The 27,040-nt window shown below is 43.1% G+C and overlaps 1 protein-coding gene across 2 annotated transcripts in view; it reads right to left on the bottom strand.

Annotated features, from left to right (window-relative positions):
* Micu1 (mitochondrial calcium uptake 1) overlaps nucleotides 1-27,040 on the bottom strand; it is a 156,929-nt gene that overhangs the window by 93,312 nt on the left and 36,577 nt on the right. For both annotated transcript variants that reach the window (XM_034523998.2, XM_076916794.1), the window contains exons 3-5: nucleotides 24,511-24,685; nucleotides 17,412-17,574; nucleotides 6,392-6,435 (exon numbers count right to left, since the gene is read on the bottom strand). In XM_034523998.2, the coding sequence (XP_034379889.1) occupies nucleotides 6,392-6,435; nucleotides 17,412-17,574; nucleotides 24,511-24,685 (382 nt within the window). The remainder of the gene's footprint in view (nucleotides 1-6,391; nucleotides 6,436-17,411; nucleotides 17,575-24,510; nucleotides 24,686-27,040) is intronic.

Genomic DNA, 27,040 nt, shown 5'->3' with positions numbered 1-27,040 from the left:
AGGGATCAAAACCATTGTGCAGGGAGTGGAGGCCAGGGGCATGCACCGACCCTCTGCCTCGGAAGCATTAATATGGGTTCCAGAGCAGTGATTAATTGAAAGCACATGCTGCCAAGTCAGTACCTGCCAGAATTCCTGATCAGAAGACGAGAGAAAGAAAAAACAAATTGATATTGATTATATGAATAACCCCCCCCACCCCCGCGAATCAAACACATATATCACAAAATGCAACATATAAAAGGAACAATAACAACCTGTGAAAATTATCACTGGAAACCTGGAAATACAAGAACAAACACATGCAAATGCTCTAGACATCACCCATTAGGCACAAGAAAACAAAGACCTACAACACAGCCTCCTGGCACCAAATCAGAGCTGCAGGACAGCAGCTCACTCCTCAGAGATGACGAGAGTCAACGTGCTTTTAAACAAGACCTGTAAAGATTCCATGTCTTCCCCGGGGCAGCCAAAGCATTTCTGGAGTGAAAGTTTCCTATTAGGATGCCTTGTAATTTTAGCAGGATGTGGTTTCAACTTATGGCAAACTGCTTGCTGTTCCATTCACTCCAATACACACCCAACCAAATCCGGATGAGTTCAGAGGACTGGTAACCGTTCAGTGGAGCAGCTCAAGAGAGAACATGAACCTTTTATTATGCTCCTCTAAATCGGAGCTGTCCCGTGTAATGAAGACTGCCACCATGTTGGTTGTCATCTGAGGGAGGAGTTCGGGTCGGTTAATTTAGCCGGGCTCCACTCCAAATATCAAGTGGGTTCAGAAAGCTTTTTTACATAAGTAAACTTCATTGGCTATGAAATAACATTTGACCAAAACTTACCATCAGTTTCAAATCAAGTTCAGTTATCATTAAAGTTCTTGAGTGAAAAGCAGGCGTTACTAGCGATGTACACATCTGTAGTGGAAGCTGCCTAGGCCTGGAGGATTCTGCAGTCGAGGGGTGTGGTAGGATAAGCTCCTGTGAACACGGAGCATGGGTCTCCCCTGGGCAAATGGAGTGTATACAAACTAGCCAGTCGAGGACAGCACAGGGGAACTTTTCTAGGTGACTGAACTGAGGAGAGAACAATTATGCACAGGGTATAGCCTGCTATAAACCATGAAAGACAGCATTCACGTTAGCAGGTGGTCCTTCCATAAAGTGAATGCGGGCTCATAATCATGCAAAACAGCTAAGCTGTCCTCACTGCCCCAGTTCTGGGATCAGACATGAGATACTCAGCTAAGGGTGCTTTTGCCCCTCGGCTGTGCAGAAGACCCCCTGTCTGAATGACTGCATGATGATTTGAAGTCCACACTCTTGCTCTACTACGTACCCTGTCACGCTATGACCCAGAGTGAGTGACAGAGCTGTATCTCTCACCTTGGTTCAGCATGTTTTATGACATGGACTGGTCACTTATACACACATGGCTATCAGATGCGGGAGCACACACCACGGAAATAAATGCCTTGGAAAAGAAAGAGGTCACATGCCACAGCTAGATTTTGTTATTATTATTTAGTGATACTGTGTGGAAAAAAAATAATGAAAGTTAATTTGTAAGAAAAAAACATGAAAGTGATCTTAAAACCTTTGAGTAGAAAAGAAGATGGGAAAATCTCCAGAAAAAAAATTGGAATAAAATTTCCAACAAGTGTCAAATTTTTTAACAAGTGTCAAAGAATTAACATTTTCCCCCCTTTGTGTCAGGGATTGAACTCAGAGCCACGCCCTGGCTGAAGCATATGTTCTAGCACAGAGCTACCCCACCAGCCCAGAGGATTTTGGAAACGCTAACTCAGCACCTGGATTCACTGTAATAGTTAAATTACACTCTGAACTTTTGGCTCAGAAGAAAAGGTTATCATAACCAGTCCTGTTCAAATGATGCTCCATCCCACACACAGCAAATCATTACTGGGAAGAATACCTGGTTTTGTCCATAACAGAAACAACATCTTACTCAAATGGCCTGATTACAATCAGAAGGGATCCAGTTAACACACCACACGGATGGATCACTTTAAGGGTGACAGGGGCAATAAAAAGACAGACGGTACCTTCCAAACTGCCAAGTGACCACATTACAACACAGTGAGACACAGAACAGTGAGCTTGAGTCTAGTTTCTAAATCCAGTTTGCTTTAACTGGAAGGCAGAGGCAGGACAGCTCAAATTTAAGACCAGACTGGGAAATCCTTTGAGAATCTGCCTCAAAACCCACCATTCTGAAACCCCAAACCAAACCTCACCAAAAACCATTACCACCACCAACTGGGCAGAGCACACTTTCACCAAACTGAAAGTGAAAGAAACATTAGGGTGGGGTGTGTGTATGTGTGAGTTGTTGTTACTTTTATTTAAACAGTAATAAGGTAAGCACATTTAATGAGAAAAAAAGTCCTACTGATTAACCAGCCTGCCTCCATTTTAGGCTTAATGGCCATCTTTTAGTCATGACAAATTGTGTTCCTTCCTTCTTGTTTATGGTGAAATCTGTTTCTCAAGAATTAGGCTATGCCCCACCTGTAATCTTAACTACAAATGGCTTTGTCCTGCCTGTTCCAGGAAATGACAACCATACCTTTGTTTTAAAAGGTTATTATGGCCACCTGTTGTCACGACCACCTTGCCGTGACTACTTTATGACCATGTTGTAACCCTACCTCTGTTTCAAAAGGTTGTTGTGTCCACCTTGTTATGTCCTGCTCCTGTAACTCCACCTATTTTGCTGCCAAATCCCTCATTTGGAAACCCTCTACCCCTCAGCTATAAAAACCTTGTCTTCCTCATGTCCAAGGCTGACTGACCCCTTGTACCCTGCCTTAGGAGGCGACAGCTCATGTACATACATACAGCTCGCTTTAATGAACTGCTTGCTTTAATTAATTTGGCCACGATGACTTGAGTAGGCGGTCTCTTCACATCTCTGGGGTGAACACTGTTTATAAATAGGTCAAATTCTAACAGAGGAGCCTGGAAAGTGAAATACTGCACTCAGGACAGCTCCACGGGCCCTACTGTGTGACCTGTCTAGTGACCTAGCTTGTCTAGCCCCTTAACTTGTAAAATGTAAAATGCGCTGTCCAAGCAAGTGACTCTACAGATGAAATGAGTAATTTTGTATCAACACGGACAGCACCTGACAGACAGCAAACAATGCAAGACTTTGCCTTCCCTTGCCTGCCCACCCTCCCTTCCTCCCTCCTTCCCTCCCTTCCTTCTTTCCTTTCTTGAGACAAGGTCTCACTAAGTAGACTTTGCTGGCCTTGAACCTTGTTAAGTCACAAAGAAAGTCAGGAGGAATAGCTGCCTGAGGTGCCCGCCCACCCAAGTCTCTACACACAGGTACCTGTCACAGAGTCACCCTGGCTGGCAGACCTCTGTCCACGACCCTAACCCTCTTCAGCCCTGAGCTTTGCCTCCCCAGCCCTTTCTCCTATAAAGCCCAATCATTTTGCCTATGTGTCTTCTTGGTCTCCTGGCTTGCTTTCCGGTTTGGTTCTTCTCTTGACGTCTTGACCTCCTGGTTGCCACGTTCCGAGGTTTTCTCTCTTTGTTCTCTCTCCTTTCTCTCTTGTTCCCCCTACCCCACTCCTCTTCTCCTGGCCCAGTTCAGTCTGCTAAGCCATGATCAGTCTGGACTCTCCCAGGTGCCTCTGGCTGCACCCTCCTCCATATCTACAATAAACCTTCTCCTCAACCACATCTGGGTCATGCCCTCATTTTTCATTTATACCCCAATAATATCTAGTTGAAATATCTGTGCGAGCTTTAGGCTTCACAAGCTCATTCATTGTTTTGGAATCTAGTCTCTCCTGACTTCCTTTTTCAAAATTTCCTTATTGTAAAAGAAGGAAAATATAAAGGATATATCCTATTATTATAGATGGCATTGGTAGGTAAACAAAAATATAAACCAGAAGCAAAAATATTAAAATTCTGCCTATTTTTATCTGTATTTAGCATCAGTAAGACCTGAATACATATACTAATTTAACAGAATGTGGACTTGACTCATTTTGAGTCTCTCAAAGGTGGGAAGATGAAAATATTAGGGCCAACAATTGACAAGTGGGACCTCATAAATCTAAAGTGCTCTCTACAGCCAAGGACACAATCCACTGAGTGCAGTGGAAGCAGGAGAGAATCTAGTAATGTGTCAACAACTTTTAAAGAGCTTTTGGGGCTGAGGTTGCAGTTTAGTGGTAGAGCATACACTTCAGATGCAAGGGACTCTGGGTTCAATCCCCATCATAAACATGAAAAGACAGACAGATAGAAAAGAAGGAGATGAGGGAGAAAGGGAAGGCTGGAAAGATGGGGAAGGGAGAGGAATGAGACTTGGGGCAGTGGTGAATGGTCTGTTCCAGTAAGAACCTGCTGCTGCTGCTGCTGCTGCTGCTGCTGCTGCTGCTGCTGCTTTGTTTGGAAACAGGGTAAGAACTTAATCATCTTTGGGAGAGAAGCCCAGGGTGACACCAGCGACAGCATCTCTGCATCTCTGCATCCCTGCTCAGGAAGTAACCACATCTGTAGCACGAAGTTCTCCCCTTTGATGTCCGAAGGGACTGTGACTGTATCTGATTCCAAGAGTGCTGCTTACTACATGTCGCAGGACTAGGAAGTGCAGGGCGCAACTCTCTATATTTAGATTGCCAAGAAGAAGGAATAAGACAAAATGGGATCCGGAGACTATAAACCACATGAAACATGTCATACCAGCTAAAGACAGCAACTAAGACCAGACATTTGACACTACTGTAAAATAAAGCTCTGTTTGGAAATAAATATTTTGTTTTATAGGCCAATTACCAAATGCTAAAAACATCAAATGGAAATTATAGTTTTTAATAAAAAATAATGTATAGTACATGAAATGATTACAGCAACAAATCTTAGGTGAAAACGTGCATATTAGGAGGGCTGTACTAAAACCCCTCTATTTCCATATGCTATATTATCATATTTCTAGTAGAACTAACACATTATTATTTAATTTTTAAAGTAATTTCTTCATTTACTTGTTATTCTTTTATGTGTGTGCTTCACATATGTTCAGTGCAAGCTGGTGTGCCTGTGGGGTCAAGAGGACAATCTGCAGGGGTCAGGCCTCTTTCTACCAGGTGCATTCTGGGAAAAGAACTCAGGTCATGAGGCTTGTTGCCATGTACCCTTACCTGCTGAGACAAGCTACTTATAAAACAATCTCTTAGATATCCAATACTGTAAAGGGTTTTGTTTTGTTTTCCAAATTTATCATCAGAGAAAATCTGAAGTCATCCAAGACTTGAAGCTTTAGAACTTTTAATCTTAGTTGGAATATTAAAAATACCATTCTTCTATAAAACATAGTCTTCAAGCAGTGCCAGCTAAAGACGGCAGCATTCTTTACTCAAGCCCTCTGAGTAGACAGCTCTGAAATGCAATAGATGATAAAGGATAGGCCATGCTTTCACGAAAGAACTCTCCCAGGGTTCTACCCCTAAGCAAAGAACTACAGGCAGTTAGGGATTGCTGAGAGAGAAGACTCGGGCATCCCCGACAGCAGCCCCATAACTGGGTATCCGATTCCAAGTGGTCAGCCCTGAAACCATCTACATACAAGCAAGTCTAAAGAGACCCAGCACACCGTCTTTACATATGTACGCATCTATCCATCCATGTAACAGTAACAGAGAGGCCTGATATATGGGAGGGGCCGGAGGGAGGGAAGGAAGGGGTAAATGATATATAATTATATTTTAATTAAAAAATATTTTCAAACCTGACCCCTTCCTTTCATTCTGACCCTGTATAAACTTTTCTTCTTCTTTTGAGGACCTCACCCTGAGAGGAAAGCCACGCTGAGCTGGCAGCTTTATGAGAGAGGAAATAAAAAGGTTTCTCTTTAGTGACTAAGAATGATGCAGCATAATGTGATTTCTTTATCACATACGAAGTGAAGACTTGAAAGTAACAATACAGACACGTGCAAATTCTCCGTAACTGCTACAAAGGCACTATAGAGATCATTACAGTTTCAGAAGGTTCAATCAGGTAAGTGTCTATATGAAATGTGGACGCAATACAGGGTTGCTTGCTCATCTTATGGCGACTTTTGTGTTACTATTCCAAAGTCAGTAAACACTGAATTCAACCTTAATATATGACAAACCATGAGTTACCTTACATGGAAAAACATTAAAAACAAAACAAAACAAACAACCCAGCAAAAAAAAAAAACCACAGCAAAAACCCTGGCTTGATTCCCTGTGCAGGATCTCTTGAAGACTCAGGCCTCTGAACCTAAATGGATTTCCTTAGCAGCTAAATGGTATTCACGGACCTGTCATGTGATTTTAGAGGTAAAAGTTAGGACGTCTGTGTGCCAGTCTGCTCACCTTCCCATCGAAGCGCTTTATTATGTATTGATCCAGGCCCAGGTCTGAAAAAGAGAGGAGAAGATGGTTAGTCCCTAGTCACAACTCCAGAAACACACAGCGGCTCTTGGGTTTGTTTTAAATTACTCAGTTTACTGTACTAGACGGCTTAGCTACAATATTCATCCGCAGTCACACAGGAATGATTACTTTGTTCTATTTTGAGACTCAAAGTACAAATGCTGGCAGACAGACACCAGCTCTTTGCATCCGTATCAGAACAGCAAGGTGTCGGTGTGAATGGCACACGTGCCAGTCTCCACGCTAGGCTCAAGTCTTCACCATAGCGCACGCACGGTGTGTTCTGCATCTCTGCTCCTAATGATCTGGTTGCTGTTTTGAGTGATTGTCCTCTGAGCCAAGCAACTGCAGTCTTGGGAATTCTGTTGCACTCCCGGCAATGGGACTATCCCAGCTGGACTTGCTGACTGCAGGAGTTCCCTCATAGAGTGTTAAGGAGGACTGGGAGATCCTAACCTGAGTCTCCAGCTTTCCTTACCCCTGTTACATGCAACTATAGCTTAATTACACATGGCATCCTGGAGACGCAGGAGCATATCAGCCAGGGGAGACTGGAAAGTGGGAATCCATCTATGGGGCTCTGGGAAAGCCCTCACTCCTCCTGGATAAAGGCTACCCTACTGGACAGCCTGTTGGGATGGGAGGAGCCCCCATACCTCTTTAAGTAACTCCTCACTTAAGCTCCAAGGAAGCCAATAACTGCCAGTGAATTCTGGCAGAGTTGGGTCTTGGCTTGTCACTGGGACCTTAGGGGGAGGGCTGCCTACATTTTCCTCTGGGAAACAAACAAACAAACAAACAAACAAGCAAACAAATGCAAACAGATAATCAGAAAGGAAAACCTGAAAACAATTCTAATTTGAACCATTACTGTATTCAAATGGCATTATTAAAAAGGACAGAACAAACTTCTACAATAAATAAACTGAACTCAGACACAGTGGTGCACATCCGTACAGCGCACTGCTTCCGCCCAGAGTTTATGGCCCCCCCAGCTGCCCTATCTGTTTCAAGACCGGCCTGGACCACATGATACCTCAGTTCAAAAACCAACCAACCAACCAACCAACCTACAAACAAAAGAGAGCAAGAAAGAGCTACTGAGAACAACACACACATGCTTGCACATACAGATAAACTAAAAACATTTTAAAAACCAAAACATCTAGCTACTAAAGATTGACAAAGAAAAAATTTTGAGGCAGCCGTTAAGTGCTGAGAGTAAAGACCTCTAACCCTGTGTCCCTCTTTTAGTGTAAATACCCTTAAAGAATAAGGACAAAATAAAGCATTCTAAGACGAAGGAAAGCAGAGACTTCCTGTGCAGGAGGCCTGCTCTAGATGTCATGCTAATCCTGCAGACAGGAAGTGACAGTGGAGAGGAATCAGGAACTGGTGAACAAGAGAGTGACAGAAATGGTTCATCCGTCAATCAATATCTCTGTATGAGACAGACAGGATTGTCTTAAATTCTTTACAGAAACAGTTTGGATGGAGTTTCCAATATGGAGAGAGATAGGCTATACCACAGTTACAGGATATTTGGTTATTGTAATAGACAACCTAACAGTTAGCAAAATATAACATCTTAGATACAGCCTTTGTCAGATGCAGTTAGGTGCATCCTGAAGAGATGCAGTTTGGGTGAGCCTCTAAAAGTCTCCTTAGATAAGAATGCTGAAGAATGGAAAGTTTCTGCCTATTTTAAGGCAAGTTGCTTGAGAGAGGTCCTGTGGTTTCGCTCTATGACTAGAGGCAAAGTCAGCTGGGTGGCCTGGAGCTACCCCACAGAAAGGTGACATGGTCCTGCCCCTACTGATTTGGCTTGGAGCCCCTCCCCCCATGATGGTGACTTGGTTCAGCTAGCCAGGGGTTTAGGGGAGAAACTAGAGACTTTTATAAGCAACTGGGCCTTTGCTTTTTCTCACTTCTCTCTCCTTGGAAGAGCCTTTATAGAAGGAGCTCTGGGAAAGAGGGGAGGATTTTTTCTCTCAGGGCCTGCAGGAACCACAAAGCAGCAGCTGAAAGGACACAGGTAAAACAGGATTCTAGGAAAGAAAGCTAAGGGTTTGGAGGAGCTAAGAGAAAGGTAGACTAGCTAGACAGAATGATACAGATAGAGATTTCTAAAGAGCAGCAGTTTCATTGTAGAATCAGGCTTGTAAATAGATAGTCTGTATATAGTTAAGAAAATAAAGTTACCTCACTGAGCTAGCAGGGTTTTACCTCAGTTTACACCTCCTGTGTCTTTATTGGAATAAATGCTAGATAATTTAAATGGTTACATACATAAAGTGAGGAAGGGCCTTACGGTGGCAAGGTATCTATTCCATCTGAAGTGGTAAAACTAAATTCTCACACACACTGTGAGAAGTATGTATAATCCCCATGACAATCACTAAATACATTGAAAGAAATATAGTCAAGATACAAAAAGATCACTTAAAATAAAATACAGTAAAAACATTTAAGTAATCCACAAAGCAGCCAGGAAAATGAGGGGGAGGAGAAAGATAGCTCTAAGCCCAAGCTAAGGGCAAGCTCTTAAGGACACAAGCATCGGCCCACATGCTGACCCACGCCTCTTCCCAAGCATTCTGCTTTCCCCAGTCAGTCTCTCCTCCGTCACCTGCTTAGATGACTAACCAGGGGACCAAACCATCCTCGTAATGAACATCACCCCAGTTCACACCCGGTCGGTGACCCTGCCACTTGTGCAGGGATAGGCAATCTGTAGAGCATTGGCGCAGCATGTTTGCACACAACACCTCACCCATGTCCCATTGTTCAGAGGCTGGCTGGGAAAGAGGATTATCACCAGGAGCCACTTAGTAAATTCAGAATGTATAAACTGTGACAAACTTCAAAGTCTTTCATAATGAGACAAAGCCAATTTTCTGGTCAGTGTAGAAGATGAATTTCAATATCCCATGCTTTTAGAAAACATCCGGGATGCTGTTACAGCCCATCTGTCCTTCAGTCAGTGTGTGAACAGTAATCTACTTTATCTTCTATGAGCTTTCCCGTCCTGTGATCAGTTACTTCTTGGCCTTTACTAAGCACTAATCTTTTTATAATCAAAGTTTCAGATTTCAGCAATATCTCATGCATATTAACCTTGGGTGGAGGTGTAATACTTTGAACTGGTATGCAAAATTCATGAGATTTATAATGCTGAAGGTAGGTGTGGTTGCACAGGTTTGTCACCCAGAGCTGGGGAGGTGGGGACAGTCAGCAGAACTCTTCAGGCTCCAGGTTCACTGGAGACCCTATCTCACAAAGCTAGGTGGAGGGAGCAAAGTTGACTTTTGGTCTCTGCATATACACACACATCTGCTCACATGTGTGCACGTATACTCGTAAATACACACAAAGGGAACAATGACAATGCTGAATACATCTAGGTCACAATGGCTACCAGATAGCTAAAATCAGTACTTTTAAAATTAAAAAAAATTTTTTTTTTGAGATTTTAACTTAATTACCACATTTCTCCCTCCCTTTGCTCCCTCCAAATCCTCTCATATGACCCTCCCCATTCTCCTTCAAATTCATGGCCTCTGTTCTCATTGTTATCATATACATATATGTATACACATATATATTCCTAAATATAATCCGTTTAGTTCATATGTTACTTGTATGTATGCAATGCATATATGTAACTTGTATATATGTTATATGTATGCTTTCAGGGCTGACCTTTGGCACTGGACAATTGGTGTGCTCTTCTGGGGGAGGGTCACCTGCCCTACTTACAGCTTTCCTCAGTTGCCTCTGGTCCTTTATGTAGGCTTGAGGCCTTGTGGGCTTTCCCCACCCAGTCTGGCGTGTCCCCTGGTACCATCCTTTAAACTCCATACTTTTGAGTAATTACGACCATTAGCTGTCTACAACCCAAACAGACCTTCCAAATTGACTGCAACTTATATCACTTTTCTCCTTAAACCATGTTCACCGAAGGCTTTGAGGTCCTTCATGTGAGCGGGTGAAGCTAATCACAGCAGCAGTAAGAAAGAGTGAGCACGGCTGGGAACAGAGCACAATAGTGCGGATACTGCTCTTACTATGACTGCTTATTATGTCACCCGATCCGAACGACTTCATAGAGGGGGCAGCTTGGTAAGGGACAGCCATCAAGCCACGTCTAGCCAGCTGTGTCCTTCTTTTCCTTAGACCCCCCCATGGAGAAGAGTAGTATTTATTACATTGCTCTTGAGTCAGCTAAGCCTTAAATATTTACTATTTGTTCTTTAAAGCAAAACCAAACTTTGCTCTACATCCAACCTGGGCTATAGAGTGAGACCCTATCCCTATGGCAAATTTAAAAAAAGAAATAGCCATCCTTTATACAACAGCATGTCATAGCTCTCTACATGTCTTCAAAAACAGTACTGTTTTGAAAGTGCTTAGATTTCTAAACCAAGCTACTAGATGACCAAGCTACTACCTGAGATGTTAACTTTGTAAAAACAACGTACTCAGGTAGCTCACCTTTAACCCCCACACGATGCCCAACACCGAGGGCTAGCATATCCCCCTTCTGAAAGCACATACAATGAACACGTCAAGTTTACAGGTCTGCTACAACTACTTCACTCTGCTCTTCCAGCTCGGAAACTGCCACCCAGGAGTGAGTGTGCCCTGTCCATACAACTTCTTATGAGCAATGAATCTGAACTGCATCTAATTCTTAGATGTTCTAAATATTCTCCCGTTCCTCCTCCCCCTTAAAAGTGTACAGATCATTCTCTGTTTGTGGGCCACAGAGAATCAGGGAGTTGGCTGTAGTTGGTCTGCTCTATAGGAACAGTACTGCAGAACTCTGTAAACAAACCAACAAATCAACAGAAGCAGAAGACAGGAGGTATACAGTTATGTATCTCTGACTGAAAGTGGGTTGTTTTTTTTTTCCATTTTATGTACATGAGTACACTGTAGCTGTCTTCAGACACACCAGAAGAGGGCATTGGATTCCATTACAGATGGTTGTGAGCCACCATGTGGTTGCTGGGTATTGAATTCAGGACCTCTGAAAGAGCAGTCTTAACCACTGAGCCATCTCTTCAGCCTGAAAGTGTTCTTTCTAGGCAATATTATCCTTAAAACTGTGAAGCAAGATTCTAAAGGGAACGTGGGGGTCAGGATACTGGAAGTATGGACTGAGACCTGCTTCTCCATTCACACTTTAATTCTCCTGTGTAGAGGAAACCACAAGATAAAAAGTGCTGTGTTCTGCCCCAAGCTCCTTTGTTTCATGGCACTGTCATCCGTATCCCATGCTTCTGGTTACCTGCATCACACAATGACTGTGAGAAAGCCTTTCGTTCTTGTTTTTTGGAGGCAAGGTTTCTCTGGGTAGCCCTGGCTGTCTGGAACTCAGAGCTTCACGGGCCTCTGCCTCCTGAGTGCTGGCTGAGGTGAAAGGTGTGAGCTACGATGGCTGTGAGAAGTGGGTTTTACTCACCATCTTTATATCCCCGGATGGTGGTGATGCAGCAGCTTCTATCAGCTGCAACTTTCAGGAGCCATAATGGGACAAGCTAATAATTAGCAGGTGATCATCCTGAAATGCTTGCCTTGGATTATTATATAATCTGTGACAAGTAAGCCTTCATTCAGCAAGGCTGTGAGGAACTTATTTTAGGAAAGATTCCTGCTATTAATATGCTTTTCCTATTATTATTATTATTATTATTATTATTATTATTATTATTATTAAACATATGTAACAATCACTAAGCAATAGCACACCCCTTTGGAGCAGATCTCTGCAGATCCATGAAGATGTTCTGTCTTGTAGTGATGCTATATAAATAGATGACTTCTTAAGTCTTAATGATGATCCTATAAGAATTCCTAAAATTATATCAATAATTATTAAGCTCTTTTATAGTGAGACTGCTATTAGGTCCCTTTCTGATAGTCAAAACTGCAATGAGAACTCTGCCAGACTCCCAAGTTAATTAGTTAATTGCCCTTAGACAGTAACCAGACTTTCTCCTGCTCAGAGCACATTCCAAGAGGTTATAAAACAATTAACCAAAGGTCACTAAAAGGGAACTAACAATTTATTATAGGTACTGGGATAGAAGAGAAAATATTGCCTGGGTTTATCTATACAAAACTTCACTAATTTTTTTAGTTATAGTTTTAAACCTTCAGTGAACCTGTGGCGCTAGACAGGTGATGAATGTCTAGCTTGATAATTACTCCTAATGGATATGCACGTAAACATTCTCTGTTGTAAACTTCTATTTCAATTTATGATTTGAATTTTGGTGTGAACTTGTGATGAACTTTGTAACATGTGACCATGTACTCTGTAAGACGTATAAGTACCGAGGACAAAGAGATGAGAGATAGTTAGAATAGTTAGATATAGAATAGAGTTAGAATAGAAGATAGAAGCCGGGCGGTGGTGGCGCACACCTTTAATCCCAGCACTTGGGAGGCAGAGGCAGGCGGATTTCTGAGTTCGAGGCCAGCCTGGTCTACAGAGTGAGTTCCAGGATAGCCAAGGCTATACAGAGAAACACTGTCTCAAAAAACCAAAAAACCAAAACAAAACAAAAGAATAGGAGATAGAATAGAGTTTTTCCCTTTTTCCAGATAGAAGTTTTCCTTTTTCCCCACTTAGGACCCTTTTGCTTTCCCCCTTAGATAGCTTTCACATGGAACTTTTAACAACTTAGTAAAAAATGCTATAACCACATCTCTAAGTATCTTTTTCTTCTTGTGACCTCAGACTAGCAGGCATAAGTTAGGGCCAGCAGCTCCTGCTGAGATAGTACAAAGGCTATTTGCCTAATCCTCTAGTGTTTGGGGGCTGAGGTGCTAAGTGGCCAGAAACTGCAGTTTCTGGTTTCAGAGGATCAAACAGATAGCAGGTCAGCTACAGTAGCCTAGTAAGTAAACTTTATTAATGTAGATAAGTAAGATTTTATTAAACAGCAACCCTAAGACCAAGTCCCCCTCCCTGCACCCCTCCCCCCAAGAAGAACCGAGGAGGAGAAGACACCTTCTCCCTCCACCCTCGCTGGGGCTGGTCCCTGGCAGGCGATGACCTGTGTTCAAGGAGCACACTATGTGTTTTCCCTTTAAATGTGCTTCGCACTTACCTATGGCTCATCTCTCTATACATTTTTGATATTTAGTACTCAAGTATTCTTAGTCACCTTTTCACTGAAACTCATCAGCTCACTTCAAATGGTTTAATTTGTGGTCCTTGGATAGTCTGTGTTCCAAGATTATTTTAAACGGTTCTGAAATGAAGACTCACACAGATTGAGATCCTCTGGGTATCCTGGGATATAGTCTGTGTGAAGTCATGACAAATCAAAGCTGAAATCGGAAAGGCTGGCTGGAAGGCAGTCGAAGGCAGAAATCTAAGCAACAGAAATCGACTTTACTGTTCACCTCACTCGGGAGCAACATGTTTTATTTTGCTGAATCAACATCCTTGCTAATGAATTCTTGCTAATGAGCAAATGAAAGTGAAGCCAGTTTCCACCCTGTGGGTGACAAAGATCTTTCTCCTTAGGCCAGAGCCGGGTGACCTAGGCATCAGCTCTGACAGACCAGAGCCAAGTGACCCTGGCAACTCCCTTCTCAGGGCCAGTTTCCTCACTGCTACTAGGATGATGTCAGGTCTTTGTTGTTTATTCTTGAGCCAGAGTTTCACTAGGGACCTGTGGCTGCCCTGAAGCATCCTCCCACCCCACCCCCGTGTGTGTGGGGGGGTGGTGGTGGAGGGGAGCAGGTATATTTGACACAGGGTTTTTCTGTGTAACCCAGGCTGTCCTGAAACTTGCTTTGTAGTTCAAGCTGGCCTCAAACTCACACAGATCGTCTACCTCCCAAGTGCTGGGATCAAAGGCATGCTCTACCACTGACTGGCTTAAAACAGAAACCTCCCACCTTTACTCTTCACCTCACACAGGAGCAGCATGTTTTATTTTGCTGAATCAACATCCCTGCTAATGAATTCTTGCTAATGAGCAAATGAAAGTGAAGCCAGTTTCCAGTTAGATGTCACTTCACTGTACCAGAATTCTCCCTTCTGATTCTCATAAGAAAAGCACTTGTTTGTTATTCCAGCTTCTCATGAAAGCAAGAAGGGTGCTTGGTGTACTGCGTTCCCTGTAACTATTCAGTGTACGTAGGACATATTTCGGTAATTAAGGCGGGGGGCCGGGGGGGGGGGGGGGATCAGTGGTAGACTGCATGTGCTGCGTGCCGAAACCTTGTGTTCAATTTCCCACCATCATAAAAACAAATAAGCAAATTGCGAACGGTTACAGAGTTAAATGTTGGAGTGTATAAAGGCAACCAGAAAACATAATTGTTTTCAAAGGAATAAACATAATATCCCTTAAGTGAGGAAACAGTCTTCCGTGGCCTGTCTTAAAAGTGTTGGTTCATTTTCATTGTCACACTGGAAGCAAATTATATTTTTTTAACATCACTGATAGAGATGAGATTTTTATTTGAATGGTAATTGCCTTACAGGCATAAAAATGTTTTGCTATCATAAAAATACAGGAAAATATTTGCAAGTGTCTTTCTTCTGCATATAATCATGCTCAGCTTTCTTCCCTCCCATGTCACAAAACAAGCTGCCAAAGCAAGCTTAAAAGGATCTAAGTTTGGGTTTAAGCTTTAAGCTCAGTGGTTAAAGGTGCCGGTCACTAAGCCTGGCCACATGAGTGATCCCCAGGACCCACAAGGTGGAAAGTGAGGACCAACTCCCTTAAGTTATCTTTCGGTATGCATACCCTCGTTAAATAAGTAAGTACAGATATTTAAAAAGAATCTACATCTAAAGTTCAATAAAATTCATGACAAGCTTGATATGTCTTATTATAAAACTCTTTGGAAGCAGAAAGCAACTATGACTATATTGAGAAATAAATGAACATTTGAGGTACAATAAAATATATCCTTCTGATTTCAACACTCATAGCTTTTTGGCAGTATCCTATTCTAGAACTTTCTGTGTATTTTTCACATAGATGAAACACAGAGGACCGAGAAGCACAATGAATACTGTAGGGATACAACCACTGAAAGGCAGAAGAGAAAAATTCTTCTGCAGTATAAGAGACCTGCTACAGCAGGTTTTGTGTCAATTTGACACAAGCTGGAGTTATCGCAGAGAAAGGAGCCTCCCTTGAGGAAATGCCTCCATGAGATCCATCGATAAAAGGCATTTTCTCAATTTGTGATCAAGGATGAGAGGGCCCATTGTGAGTGGTGCCATCCCTGGGCTGGTAGTCTTGGGTGCTATAAAAAAGCTAAAAAAGCAAGCTGAGCAAGCCAGGGGAAGCAAGCCAGTAAGTAACATCCCTTTATGGCCTCTGTATTAGCTCCTGCTTCCTGACCTGCTTGAGTTCTAGTCCTGACTTCCTTTGGTGATGAACAGCAGTGTGGAAGTGTAAGCTGAATAAACCCTTTCCTCCCCAACTTACTTCTTGGTCATGATGTTTTGTACAGGAATAGAATCCCTGACTAAGACACCTGCATTCTTCCCAGGTAAATGATGCCTCGTGCAGCCTTGCTAAGAGGCATGGAATCAGTGTGGGAGAATGGAGGTGAGACAGAGGGACACAAAGCCTGGGTGAGGGCATGTACTCCGCTTCCCACTCCACACAGCCAGGGCTCACTTCTGAACACAGCCTCAAAGCCAGTTTGTGTAGCAGAGCTGGCCGCTCAACAGAGTGGAGAGAAAGGTGCAACTTCGCATCAAATATATTTGTGTTTCGTATTCATCCTATACACACAGCCCACTGATGGTTTTATCCGGTATTTTCTGTGCACTGGGGTTTTGACTGCAATTCACAAGGGGTCAAATAGGGGATTATCCACTAGCATAGTCACACTGACATCCAAATCAGATTCTCTCTTCCCTGGGGTTCAGCTGCGGTTACAGACTGTAGCCATCAGTCCTTCAGTGACTTCCCCAAAGCATCTGTACAGAAATTACATGCTTGGCCATGCCCTTCTGCAGTTTCTGTTCTAGTTAAATGCTTGAGCCAGAAGAATGGAAAACTGCTGAGTAAGTTAAAATGCACAAAGCAAACATTTGAGAGCCAGGTCTGCACTGGCCACCTCCTCCCTTCCCTCCCAGGCCGTCAGCTACTCTGTCAGAGCTGCAGTCCTATGACTGCTGCCACTGAGCTGGAAAACTGTGGTAGGCCAAACCACCACCATGCTGTTACCAAAACCTAGCCGACTCACTGTACAGTAAGCCCTCCCCTGCTTGTTTGCTGATGAGACTGCAGGTCACAGAAACACTGAGTCCTGTCCTCTCATTAGTGGTTGTCCCAAGAGAGCATCTGAGGCTTGGAGCACCCTCCTCAGCCACTGTCCTCATAGTATTTCTAAAAGGTATTCTCAATCGCTTACCGAGATGCTGTGTGTTTCCTGTGATGGTTTGAATATACTTGGCCCAGGGAGTGGTACTGTTGGGAGGTGTGGCCTTGTTTGAGTAGGTGTGGCCTTATTGGAGGAAGTATGCCACTGTGAGCTTTGAAGCTCTGCTCAGTGTGGAAGAGTCAGTCTTCTCCTAGCATCCTTCAGATGAAGATGTAGAACTCTCAGTTCCTCCTGCACCATGCCTGCCTGGATGCTGCCATGCTCCCACCTTGATGATAATGGACTGAACCTCTGAACCTGTAAGCCAGCCCCAATTAAATGTTGTCCTTATAAGGGGTGCCTTGGTCACTGTGTCTGTTCACAGCAGTAAAACCCTAACTAAGCCATTTCCACACAATGTTTATCTTGGCTAGTTTCCCTAAATGAGACATATGCACTGTACTGTAGCCCGATTCCACGCATTCAACAGTCAAACGGTGATTTTAGTTATTGCCTGGACCTATGAACATTACTAGGTCCTGAGAAGAGCGCACTTGACGCCCTAACAGTTATCCCAATCCTGCTTCCCATGCTGGCGACTTACGTTCTGGCTGCTTCTCATTGGGTGTTATAGAGCGCACGAAGTCCTGCGGAGTCATGAACACTTCAGTTTCACCAGGTTCGTTAATTACTTTCAAGGTGGCAAAATATCGGAAGATTTTGTCTGGTGTAGAGTAGGCGCGGATCCGATTCTCATACTCCATCACCTGAGACGAGAAAGTTAGAGCATGTCACTGCGTCGAGCTGTGCCCAAGGCCATCCATTCTCTATAGCGTTTGTCTTAGTTTTGAAATAAGTTGATTATCTCTCTTTTGTTGGACTTTTTTTATATTAAATAAGCTCAATTTCAAAAAAATTTAAAATTTCTTTCTTGCAAGATATCATTCATACCTTAGTTGAAGGAAGGTTCACAGAACTTTGTTAGAGCTTTTTAAAAAATAATATTCTAGTTACTAAAAGCTAGAGAAAAATTAAAAACACCATTAAAAGAATGAAAAAGCCACAGTAACAGGGAACTACTGCATATAGTGGCAGACAGGCTCTTAAGTTCCAAGCTTTTAAAAGGGATTTACTTTCTGTGGAATTGCCTGAATACTAAGAGAAAACAGACTGGAAGTTTCACAGGTTTGGATGGTTAAGAGTCCTTGTAAGGCAAAATAGATGAATAACATAGAAAAATAAAATTGTGTTTAATGGAAACTCAGTTATTAGTAGGTCTGAAGCACTTTGATGATGTTTTTAGGCAAATTCCCAGCAAACTTTTACATGCAGCCTATCTAGAAAGAAACAGAGTTCGGAGCACAAGTGTTTACACAAGTGACAACCACAAATAGTGATATCTAACTCAAAGTCTGTCACATCACTGTGACAGCTACTCTCCTACAGAGCACACAAGGTACTATACCAATTACAGTTCTGTTGAGGAAAAGGGCTCTAGTACTGAATGGTATCTGATAACTACTTCTTCTTCTTCTTCTTCTTCTTCTTCTTCTTCTTCTTCTTCTTATTATTATTATTATTATTATTATTATTATTATTATTATTATTATTATGAGACAGGGCCTCAAGTATGGCAGCTGGCCTCAAACCCTCTCAATAGATGACAAAGACCTTGAAATTTGGATCCCTTTTCCTTCAATGCAAATGCAGGCATTACAGTGAACACTACCATACCTAGTACTTTATAAAGCTCCAGGGAGCCTTCCCAGTGCCACATGAATACAAGAAAGCACCCACTAAGTGAGTTATATCCCCAGTGCCCCATACCTGAGTTTTATAAGCTAGGGAAGTCAATACTAAATAGTATCTTGTAAAAATGTGTCGATGCAATAAAACCTAAAAACTCATTAGTTTTGTGTCTATAAAGCAGGTAATATTTTTAAAATTATCAATATGTTAAATCTGTCCAATTAACACAGCAATTACTACAGATGTCAACTCTGAATAGAGTCTTCGAGGTCACTGACAGCAGCTATTGAACAATGCTCTTAGTTCTACAACCAAATGTGGTTTTAGCAACTGAGAACAAACTGCCAATTGATGACTCCACATGACAGGAATTCAGCGATAATGTGCACTAAAATCTGAGATTTTAGGGAGCTGGAGAGATGGCTCTGAGGTTAAGAGCACTGGGTGCTCGTCCAGACAACTAGGGTTCGATTCCCAGCACCCACAACGTGGTTTCCACTCTCTATAACCCCAGGGGATCTGATGCCCTCTTCTGTGAACATGTACACATACATACATTCAGACAAACACTTATAGACATAAAATAAATTTTAAAACATCTCAAATCTGAGATTTCATTGCAGACTAAAGACTGAGCCTGAGTAAACACAGCAAGAGCTACGCAACCCGGTGCAGCCCTGAGGGAGACCCTGGAGGGTCTCAGAGCAAAGGTGCGGGACTGTAGACTACACCTATTTGCTGGTGCCACTGGCTAGAGAAGAAGTATCTTTCTGTGGCCCGTTTGTCTTTGTGCTCTCTCTAAAGACAGGGAGGGGTAAAAGAAGAAGAGAGGAGGAGAGCACAGAGAGGGAGGGGTTCGGAACATTTAGGGCAAGAGGCTTTTGTGAACTAAGGTCAGCCATGCTCAAGGAAGGAGAATAAGACCAAAGCCAGGGGTTTCAAGCTTGAAGATCAGCTTTCTGGATGGTTGCAGACTCATTCAATCACACAGAAGGATATTAATCTGACCACAATCTGAGTATATACATTTCCGCTACAGTATCTTTTATTTTTTCTTTGAGGCGGAGTCCCAAGCTATATCCCTGGTCAGCTTTGAACTCAGAGATCTGCCTTCCTGAGTGCCAGAATAAAGGCCTTCATCACCACACAGCTGCTGTACTGTTAACATGAACCAATGGCTCTGTGTGGTTACAAGGTTTTATTCTGAAACAATAGGTCCAGAAAAATAACCCATCTAGTAAAGCCACACATGGCAGAGTTTAGTATACATACGCTGGTAGCTCAGTACATACATGCTGCCCTCTCCAGCTAAGCACCACAGGCTGGAGACTGCTCACACTGACTGCCTCTTCCTTTTAGTGACTCAGTGATTTCACCAAATCACTGCAGAAGGGATTCAGGACGCAGAATTCAAGAGAGCAGAGTTTGGAGGTAGTGATAGGCCACTCTGAGGGGCTGGGGGATGTTCAAAGATTTACTAAGGAAATTGTAGTAGTTCCTTGCCATTTATCAATTTTTCTTAAGCATCTTTATGTATAAGACATATCTTCCATAAAACTGCTGAGTATAACTGGATCGAACCCAGGGATTATTTTTCCTATGTGAAATACACCAACGGGTAGCCAGAAAGGACTTATAATCAAACAGATGAGGGATGGTTTCTCTATAAAATACTCAAACTAATAAGTGAAAGAGTCCAGGTATGGTAAAGCCTGCCTCTAATCTCAGCACCTGGAAGTAGAGGCAGGAGGAGCAGAAACTCAAGGTCGCCCTCAGCTGCACAGGGAGCTAGAGGCAGCCCAGGATAGACACCTGGTCAAAAAAGGAAAAAGAAGGATGGGGGCAGAAAAGAAATTAGATTATTATTACTATTTTGAAATTCTGATGGATAGAAAGATCTAGATTTTGACTACCCATAGCTGCTAAAGGAAAACATAATGGGCTGGGGAGATGGCTCTGTGGTTAAGAGCACTTCCTGCTCTTCTTCAGAGAGCCCAGGTTCTACTGCCACAGACTACATGCTAGCTTACAACTGTAACTCAAGTTCCGGGGACCTGGTACTCTCTTGTGGCCTCCACAGACACTGCACACATGTGGTGCACATACATACATGCAGGCAGACACTCACACACATAGAAATAAATGTAAATACACATAAAAATAAATGTAAAAAGGAAGAGAAAGAAAATGAAGAGGAAGAAGAGGAGGAGAAGGAAGAGGAAGAGAACAGGAAATAGTACCACCACCACCAGTGTGGCTACAGGGACCACACCCACGTCTGATCAAACCCTGAGTCCAACCGCCAACACTCACATGGCACAGAGACTGAGGAGCTAAATGGCACTTAGAGTGAGTGTCAATAAGATGCAGCCATAGGAAACTTTAATGGCTAGATAGCCTGGAGCCTGCCCCTGTACGTGGGGAGAAGTGAGACATGCGCCATTAGGCTGAGGGAATAGTTCAATTACAGAGTCCACGTTTGCTCCTAAGTTCAGTCCTTAGCATCACTGGAGGGGTGGGGTGGGGGGGCGGTGTGTCTAACATTAAAACAGCAAGATAAAAGTACACTTGATCCAGGTGAGAGAAGTGGACCAGCTCAATCTCCCACTGCCCACTAAGGTGAAAGAAGGCCAAGGGAAGGAAAGGCACCTTTGTCCTGCTGCTGCAGGATCAGGCCAGAAACCGGTAAGTCCCTGAGTTTTGACTGGCCTGAACACTCGTTTTCAAATGCCTCCATTCCAGCTACAGCACACGGAACTCACCCATCTAACAAGCTGGAAGTACGTGGTCATTAGGTAGTCCCTCTAGGCTCTGCCTTGCCAAATAACTACCCAGCTGTGTACAATGGCTGACAAGCAGACACCAGAAACACAGCAAGGGAAGCAGATCAACTGCTGACATAGCCTAAGAAGAAAGCCACCAGTGATGGCAAGTCCCCACTAAGAGGCTATTGTCCTGAGTGGGGTGAAAACCATTCCTGCCTCAGGGGACAGGGAACTTTGATCACCTCTCAGCCTGTTGACTTCTGCCTGCCTTGTGGCATAAGCTAGGGTTTCCCTAAGGCTTCCTCGAGGGGAAGGCCAGGCTGGGACATCTGGTCCCAAGCAAGACTTATACCATCCTCACCTTCACAGAGGTTAATGCTGAAGACCGAGTAACTAGACAGCTATCAGGACTAATTACAGTGACAGATAATGATGAGCTAGACTGTCCCTGGGGAGGCAATGTCCCAGGTCCAAAATTAATGGCTTGCATTGCCTCTCTGAAAATGCGAAGTCTAAACAAGTATGCTGCCGAGTTTCCTATACTTTCCCCCAAATGAAGAGAAGCTATTATAAAGATCTATGCTGTATTGGGGCATGGAATACATATACTCTTAGCATTCAGAAAGTGGAGGCAGGAGGCTCATTGAGAAAAAAGGCAAAAATAAAACACACATAAAAAATCCAATCCATTTGTGGCACCCTCCATATATATTTTGTTTTGTAGAAAAGTAGTTTAAACAAAATCCAGACATCACATGTGAAGAGCAGGAGTAAGGGCGTGGATAAAAGCTATACCTGAGATTGTGGCCAAACAAGAAAGAACTTCGTTATAGTAAAATGTAACTGCTTGGGAAATACAGCTGGGCTGCTTCACATCACAACCGGGAGACCCACAAGAGCTCTTGGGAGATGTGGTCTGAATATGACTAGAGGAAGTTGGTTCTTTCCTTCCACCATTTGGGTTTGGGATCCAGAGGTCAGACTCTGGTCACCAGGCAGCAAAGGCCTTGGCTCACAGAGCCAGGCCCAGTCTTTTTTTTTTTTTTTTTTTAAAGAAGTATTCAGTAAAATTTTTGTTTTATTTGCAAGATCTAATTTATATTATTAGGTATATTTGTATATACTTTGTAATTTTTGCTTTTATAGACTATATTTTCTGATTTTAAAAAACTAAAATACTAAAAAATACAATTGATATTAATAATTTTGACTATGATTATTAAATTTTATATGGACGAATTCTTACCATGTTTATGTTACTTAAAAGAATAAACAAAAACCCAACAGAACAGAAATGTGAGAAAGAATGAGATGGACTCTTGGGGAATGACACGCAACAATGAGTGTCCTTGAAGAGAGGGAGGGGAGACAGCGCTTCCTCTGAGCCCAGGGAAGAATAAGAACTGTTCCTGACATAGCTCAGTTAGGTTTTATAGCTTCAGGAGTCACAAATTAATAAACTGCACTGGTAGCTTTAGTGTCACTGCAATGCAGGAGGCCCTGTCATCTGTTATGGGGAAGGCGGGGCTATAAACGGAAGCAACTTAATGTTGATTTGACTTTGACTATCTCTAAAGTGGAAGTGTGTAAATGACTCAGGCAGCTCAGGGCAGCCCTGAGCTTTGAGGTCACAGAACTCAACGGATCGGTGACACATAACTTTTGTTCAGATTCATCTCAGTCACAAATGAATTCACAAGCTGAGAAGAATCATGTTTGACTTCATCTAAAACATTCAGGACTTCTCAAAGCAGTGACTCTTACAGACACACATGACACAAGAGAAATAACTAGACCTGCTGTAGCGTCTGTATTTCTGCAGCTCAAAGCAACTGAAAATTGAAAGTCTGACAAGCAAGTTCTCTAAGAAACAACCCTTCTGGGTGTTATTGAGACATAGAGTCCAGTGTCTGACATCACAGACATTATTATAGCAAAACTGAAACTTTTCTGAGGTAAAGCTGCAGTGCCCAGAGGCTGTGGTCATAGTTTACATTATCCACAACTATTTTGCTTTCTGGGAATTGTATGTTCTCCCACAAATATTATTCTCCCTTTACTTTTTGCTTTAATGGTTTGGTTTGACATAGCAAACCAGAAATATCACAAATTCAGTATATCTATGATAGATAATATTTTAAGACATTAAGCATTAAGAAGACACATAGCAGAGTGTGGTTGGGCACACCTTTGATCCCAACACTCCAGAGGCTGAAGCAGGCATATATCTCTGTGAGTTCAAGACCAGCCTGATCTACAGAGTAATTTCCAGGACAACCAGGACTACATAGAGAAACCCTGTCTTGAAAAACCAAACCAAACCAAACCAAACCAAACCAAACCAAACCAAACCAAACCAAACCAAACCAAATGGAAGACCCAGAAAGCAAGAATTAGCTTACTATTTGAACTGAAAGAACAAAGAACGTGTTTACACTGAAGAAGAATGTGTTCACCCTGAAGTACAACCCTAGACAGTTAAGTCTTCCTTTGACTCCACCTTGTATAGTAAGTCATTGAGATGAAAACACTCCACCTGGTAGGGAAGCTCCTGAAGACAGAGGTAAACAACTCAAAACAGGTCCAGGAAGTCCCAGAAACTGAGCAGATTCACCAGGCCCCTCCCCCACCCCCACCCACCCAAGAGTAAATAGTGAAGACAGCCAAGAGTCACTGTCTGATCAGCCACTGAAGCTGTAAAGAAGCAGAGACCAACCAAGTAGCCTGCAGGAAAATAAAAACCAGGTAGGCTACCTGGCAGAGGTTTACACCATGGGAGGCACCTGGAAAGGAAATTTTCCAGCCTGTTGAGCTGCTGCAGGCTATGCAGTGTGCTCCAGGCTCCCAGCTATTGAGAGATGTGCCTGTGCTGGGTGGGTTAGCTTTGAGTCCTTTCTACTCCTATAAAAATCTCCTCACTCAAGACCCCATAAATCACCCCAATAAAACACACTAGTTCAGCAAGTTAGCCTTTGGTGGGATTTGTACCTAAGTCTGCTCTGTGTGTGTGTCTGTGTTGTGACTCCCCAGGAAAAGTCTGTCACATAACACTTGACACTCCGAGGTACCTTTGGCTCACAGCAATAATAAAGAGGTGAGAAGCTCAGGAGGGACCGTGACTAGGAGACGGGCAGCCTGACTCCCCGCTAGGACACAGTTCTGATACACTAGCAAAACTCTGCTCCGTACTTTTCTGTCTCTGAATCCAGAACGCTTCTTCTTCTTCTCCTCAGGGTAAGGCTCAGCCACAGCATCTGCAGCCCTTCCTTCATGGCTGGACACTTCCCCGCTGTCTTTGGTTTTCCCTTTCTCTCCCGGGTCAGCCTTCTTGCTGTTGACGCATGGTGGAGACTCTGCGTGAGCCCTGGTGGTGCAGAAGAGAAGCCTAGGTTAAGCAGGAAGCTCTGAACGTTAACACGTACTCACACACAGCCTAGTGGAGCACCCATCACACTTGTCATGAATCCCACATGAAGGACCTCTTAACAACCGAGAATACTCAGCACCCCCTTTGGTACACACGCGCACGAAGCAGAAGCAGCAACCTGCTGGAGAAAGTAAGTTAGGCACAAAGGGCAAATACGATACAACTGCACTTCCATTAGCTACGGAGCTTAGTTACAGCACAGGGCAGATGAGGGATGCGGCATGGGTAGCTACAGGGTCTCAGGCTGTGACAGTCTGAAGACGGACAGTGGGGGATGCAGGATGCTGCTCTTCAGTGGGGTCATCATTTCATGCTCATTCTCATTTCATGGGAATATCAGCTTTTAATTATTTTGAGATTTATTTACTTTTATGTGTATGAATGTTTTCCTGAATGTATGTCTGTGCAGTGCACACACACACACACACACACATGCACGCACGCACGCACGCACGCGCTGTGCAATGTCAGCAGAGGTCAGAAGAGGGCACTGGATGCCCTGGGACTGGATTCTAGACTGTTGTTAGCAGCCATATTGAGAATTGAACCTGGGTCTGGATCTGCTCTTCAAACTCTGTGCCGTCTCCCCTGCTCCGGGATATCATCTCATGCTTACTTTCCAATGAGTATATCATTTCATTCTTTTTAATAAGCACACCACTTCATTCTATAGAGAGGAGGAAGTTCCAGAGCCCTAATTCATGAGAATATATTTAATATGACTAAAATGTTTTTAAATGGTTAAAATGAAAAATGCTAGGTACTGTTTACAGTGATAAAAGTAGAAATAAAATAAAAACAAGTTAAAAAAAAAGTAATAAAATCTCTCCCTCTGTGTGTATTTGTATGTGTGTGTATGCATGTGTGTATGTATGTATATATGTATGCATGTGTGTATGTATATGCCTGTGTGCACATGTATGTGTGTGTATGTGATATGTATGTAGAAATGGAGAAGTGCAGGCATGCATGTACCAGGCTAATGTGTGCTGGTCAGAGGACAACCTCAGATGTTGATCTTCCTCTTCTACCTGTTTGAACAGGGTCTCTTGGTTGTTTGTGACTATGGACAGACTCCAGGCTAGCTGGTCCATGAGCTTCTGGGGATTCTCTGGTCTGTTTCTCACTTTCCCGGAAGATGGCAGATGCCCTTCCACTTTTGGGTTTGGGTTTGTGAGAGCTCTTCACACTTACATGATGAATACTCTACCCACTGACTGACTCCCCACATCCACTGATAAAACCCAAATGTGCTGGGTGTGGTACTCTTACCTGCGATCTCAGCACATCCCAGAGCAGCCTGATCTACACAGCAAACCCAGGCCAGCCAGGGCTGCACAGTGAGATCCATCTCAAAAACCCAAATCAGAACAAATCAAGATACCTCAAAGATGCTTCCTCCTAACAGCGTAACCTTATTCTTTTAGGTTGGCCAGCTTTTACAAAGAAAACACAGACTGTATGTGACTGATGAAGGAGCTCCCAGAGAAAGAGGGGGGAAGAGGAGAGAGGGGGAGAATGAGGGAAAGTATACTGCTATTAGTTTACCAGAATAATGGAAGAGCCTTTTTCTCAGATTCTTGTTTATTGAAAATAATATTTTCAATATATTCTTTTGTTTGGTTCGTTTGGTTTTCGAGACAAGGTCTCTCTACATAGCCCTGGCTGTCCTGGAACTCACAATGTAAACCAGGCTGGCCTCCAACTCACATAGATCCACCTACCTTTGCCTCCCAAGTACTGGAATTAAAGGTGTGTACCACCACACCCAGCTCAATGTAAACTGTTATGATCTTAGTTTCCCTTCCTCATCTCTTCCCAGGTCCCTCCTGTCTCCTCCCAGATCCTCCCTGTCTCCTTCCAGGTCCTCCCCAACTCCTCCTAGGTCCTCCCCATCTCCTCCTTGGTCCTCCTCCTCTCCTCCCAGATCCTTCCCATCTCTCACCTTCCAACTCTACACCTTCTTTTTCTCTTGCTTTAGAAAACAAACAGGCAAATTAAAAAAAAAACAAAAACAAAACAAACAACAAAGAAAAAGCAGAGAAACAGAGACACAAACACACAAACAGACACAGACACACACACCCACCATAAAAACACAAAATTGGAAATCATAATATACAAGCAAAAGCTTGGGCAGGGATTTGCCCTTACGGGTGGCTTGTATAACCATGAAACTCCCTTGGAGAAACTAATTATTCCTTTTTGAGCAGTTGTCAAGTGGAGATAGCTGCTGGGTTAAGTTTTTGAGACAGGGACTGTGCCTCAACAGTAGACCCAAGGCAGATCAGA

Source organism: Arvicanthis niloticus, chromosome 20, assembly GCF_011762505.2.
Source record: "Arvicanthis niloticus isolate mArvNil1 chromosome 20, mArvNil1.pat.X, whole genome shotgun sequence".
NCBI lineage: Eukaryota > Metazoa > Chordata > Mammalia > Rodentia > Muridae > Arvicanthis > Arvicanthis niloticus.
This window is presented reverse-complemented; position numbering and strand designations above follow the sequence as displayed.